The sequence below is a fragment of the Ursus maritimus genome, unplaced genomic scaffold, assembly GCF_017311325.1.
Source record: "Ursus maritimus isolate PB19 unplaced genomic scaffold, ASM1731132v1 scaffold_2, whole genome shotgun sequence".
In the NCBI taxonomy this organism is placed as follows: Eukaryota; Metazoa; Chordata; class Mammalia; order Carnivora; family Ursidae; genus Ursus; species Ursus maritimus.
In genome coordinates, this window is record NW_024424452.1 from 89,140,024 (window position 1) to 89,144,101 (window position 4,078).

At 40.9% G+C, this 4,078-nt stretch overlaps 1 protein-coding gene across 3 annotated transcripts in view; it reads left to right on the forward strand.

Moving 5' to 3' along the window:
* ACBD6 (acyl-CoA binding domain containing 6) overlaps positions 1-2,138 on the forward strand; it is a 198,279-nt gene extending 196,141 nt beyond the window's left edge. For all 3 annotated transcript variants that reach the window (XM_008701135.2, XM_008701133.2, XM_008701134.2), the window contains one exon: positions 1,850-2,138. In XM_008701135.2, coding sequence (XP_008699357.1) covers positions 1,850-2,004 — 155 coding nt within the window. In that variant the 3' untranslated portion in view covers positions 2,005-2,138. The remainder of the gene's footprint in view (positions 1-1,849) is intronic.
* Positions 2,139-4,078: the final 1,940 nt, after the last annotated feature.

Consider the following 4,078-nt stretch of genomic DNA (forward strand, 5'->3'; position numbering starts at 1 on the left):
TGTTGAGTGTCCGATTTACATATTAGCCTCCCAGCTGTTAAGTTCCGCAGAGCAGGAATCTTAATGCACCCTTGACAGGACTGGTGTAGCATGTACTCAATAAAATGGCCATTGAATCAAACTCCTTACCCTTCTTTCTTTCCCTGGTTTGTTTTCTTTCTTTCTTTCTTTCTTTCTTTCTTTCTTTCTTTCTTTCTTTCTTTCTTTCTTTCTTTTTTTACCTTTTGTTGTTGCTGTTACATTACATCACACAATGAATGAGTATATTAAATGTCCACGAAGAATTTAAAATGTAACTTGAAAAAAATGCACCCACCACCTAGCTTAAGAAATGGAACATTGCTAATATCTTTGAAACCCCCTGGGTGTGCTTATCCAATCACAGGGCCTTCCCTCCATCCCCTCTCTCCAAGATTAACACTATCCCAAATTTTATATTAATGATTTCCCTTATAATTTCACTATATATTTGTCTCTCTGAACAATGGTGTTTAGTTTGGTCTATTTTTAAAATTTTGTTTAAATGGAACCATACTGTACGTATTCTTCAGACTCGCCTCTTTCCTTCAACGTTATGTCCTGGAGGTCCACTTGTGTGTAAAACTATAGTTCATTAGTTTTCAGTGTTGTGTGGGATTTTATTGAAGAAGTAAACAGTGTTTTATTTTCACATGTTATTCTTAGTGGGCATTTGGGTTGTTGACCTTTGGGGTCTATTACGAATAGCGCCACTACACACGTTCTTGCAGACATCTCCTAGAGAACACACGCGCAAGTTTCTCTGGAGTATGTAAGTAGGAGTGGGATGGCTGGGCGCAGGGCCCGCATGTGTCAGGTTTAACACAGACCGGTGTCCCTGGTGGCCGCACCAGCATGCACTCGGGCCATCCGGAGGGGAGCTTCCCCTGCTTCAGCCCTCTTGCGTGCTTCATATTGTCTGCTCTTAATTTCCACCTCTCTACTGGGTATGAAATGGTATCTCCGAGTTTTAATTTTCATTTCCCTGACTACTAATGTGGTTGTTCATCTTTTCATATGTTTATTGCCATTTCTGTTTCATCTTGTATGAAATGCGTGTTTTAGCCCAGTTGTTTCAGCGCATCTGAATTAATGGATCTTTGTTTCTTTGCTGATCTGCGATGCCAGCGTTGTCGTAAATCAAGTTTCCGTATATGTGCAAAAACGTGGATGGCTCTCCGTTCTAGCCCTTTGGTCTGTGTGTCCTTCCTGGGGGGCGATAGATACCATCTTCATAATGAGTCTCCGTATCTATAGGTCCTTGTCTCCTTCCTGTGCCTTGTGTGATGGGGGCCATTTGTTATTTTTTTAAATAAGTAAAATTTCTGTAAAGGGTTGGTCCAATTACTTAGGCCAGCTTTTTTTTTTTTTTCATTTGCAAATTTTGAAGTTTAGTTACCCATTTAACCCCCTCTTCAAAGACAAAACAAAATCTTTCCTTTTACATTTACAGTATTTTTAGCCTTTTGACATAGCCTACAAACCTGTCATTATTCTGATCAAAGTAAAATACGTAAACACTATTTTTGTTCTTTCCCTCATCCCATTCTTGAGATAGAGTCTAAAAACCTCAGTTTTTTTTTTTTTAATTGTGTTTGTTTGTTTGCCTCTGGGCAACCAAAAAAGGTAGATTTGATTTTCCTAACCCTTGAAAACGCACTTTCACAGCCCAGTTCTCATCACAAGGCCTGATCACCCACCGGCCACGGTAACATTTCTCATTGTTCGGGATCCCTGACTGCTCAGCCCTTGCCGCTCCTGCTGGAGCGCAGTCGCTTCTCTTTGTCTCACGGTAACCTTGTTTTCCTGTCTGTCGATTCTCCTCCGTCAGCTGCTGCCTGTGAGTTCTTGGACGTCGTGGAGCTGCTGCTCCAGGCCGGCGCTGACCCCACACTCCGGGACCAGGACGGCTGCCTGCCGGAGGAGGTGACGGCTTGCAAAGCTGTGTCGTTGGCGTTGCAGCAGCACACGACTGGCAAGGCTTAATCAAAAGACTGGAAAAGCACAGTCTGTAACCTCAGAGAGCTTCAGTGATGAAGGAAAACTGCAAAAATAATACTTCTCTTACCACCCACCTTTGGTATACATTGGCTAATAAAATCAGTTCTGAGGAACTGGGATTTTGAAGTCTCAGCAATTCATTCTCCTTGCATCCATTCCAGCAAGTACAGTTTTGGTGATGAACATGGGTACTGTGCATAATACAATCCAATTCTGCTGAGCGTGCGCTGAAATTTATCACTGCTCTAGAGGGTGGGGCAAGGAGGAGACACATCGTATTTCATGATATTAAACATGGCTGCTCTTTAAAAAAAAAAACATACAGAAGCAAAATATGACCGACAGTGCTACACTGACAAGTAGGCCAAGTTGCATGAAATCCCAGGGTGGTAGAGATCAAGTGATCCTGTGGCATTTTGCACGGCTGGTCTGAATAGGTAGCTAAAATGTCTCTTCTTTTTGGCAGATGGAATTGAGAATATAGAGAAGACAGAGGGGTGTTAAGAAGCAAGCAAAAGAGAAAGGGTAGAATTTTGTCATAAAAGGGGTCTAGAAGTCAGAGGAATAACCAGATTTACTGAAAACCTCAAAACCTTAGGATCTTAGAATAAGATTCAGCACCCTCACTTGAGGATCAAAGCACAGATTCCAGAGAATTCACTGGTTAGGTCAAGGTTCCTTAAACTCACCTTCACAAAATGGGGAGGGATTTCCCTAGGGCCCTTTTAATTGGCTCTGATGTCCCCCATCGTTTTCGGCAGTAGTCTCTGGAAATGAGCTCAGGCCCGCACTGTGAGGCCTGTTTGAAATGTGAAATAGCCCGTAATGCCCCACTGCTTAGCTGTGATTGTAGTTATTTCTGGACACCAGGAGAGCTTTCATGTTTTAATTGAAAACATAGACAAGTACACCACAGTGTTTCTTTAAAGGATTGACAAGTGTGCCACTGTTGAAACTGGCTCCCTACGTTTTCCCCTTAAAGGCTCAAGAACTCCATCTGGGGAATTCCTTGACATTTCTCATTATATAAGGAAAGTAGATAGTTGTCGTAGGAAGAGAAATGAAGTAAGAAATGATTTGAGATGCAAAGATGACTATTTAAAAGATAATTTTTCCAACATGTCACTATTAAGAAAAGTAAGATAAACTTGCTTAGTGGAGCCCTCGACAGTGGACACAATTTTCATTAGCTCCACCTAAACTGTCCTTCCGGAACAAGCCCCTTCAGAGCAGAAATGAGGCATATGAATGCTGCTTATTTTGTGATTTTTCTAAGCTCATTTCTTATTTTCTGAGATGTAAACCAAAACCATTCACCAAGACTGTTCATTCTTTAAACGGTCTCGTAATTATCTGTGGAAGTGATCGCATGTTAGTACATACTGAAACATTACTGTAATTCTGGTAGAGCTTTCTATTCATTATCTGTTCTTTTCCCATAATCCCAGCCACATTGCAACCTGCCGTTAAGCTGAACTCTCTCGTGTTCCACATTGTGTTTTAACAAACATTATTCATTAGTTACAGTAAAAGTGACCAAGATGTTGCACTCAGCTTTCATTAATAGTACTTTGTGCATTTTTAGGACATTAGCAAATCAAAAAGTGTTTAATTCATTTCAGATTTACAGGGTAGTTATCTAAGCAGGAAGCTATCAAGGAGCTCCTTTTCTCATTTCTCTTTTGTAATTTGACCTTAAAATGTCTTTTTTTTTTTTTAAGATTGACTTATTTATTTTAGAAAGAGAGCGTGCAGGAGGGCAGAGGGAGAGGGAGAGAGAGGGAATCTCAAGCAGACTCCCCACTGAGCAGAGCCCAACTCAGGGCTCAATCCCATGACCCTGAGATCATGACCTGAGCCATAATCAAGAGTCGAACACTCAACCAACTGAGCCACCCAGGCACCCCTGACCTTAAAATTTCTGAGACAAGTGTTTTATAACCTGTTTTGGTACATCTAAAACTATGTAGATTGTTTTTGAGCAAAGATTATAGCTTGTTTTATATTAATTTTATTTTAAGGGCTTCAAATTTACATTCAAAGCTGTCATTAAAAACAG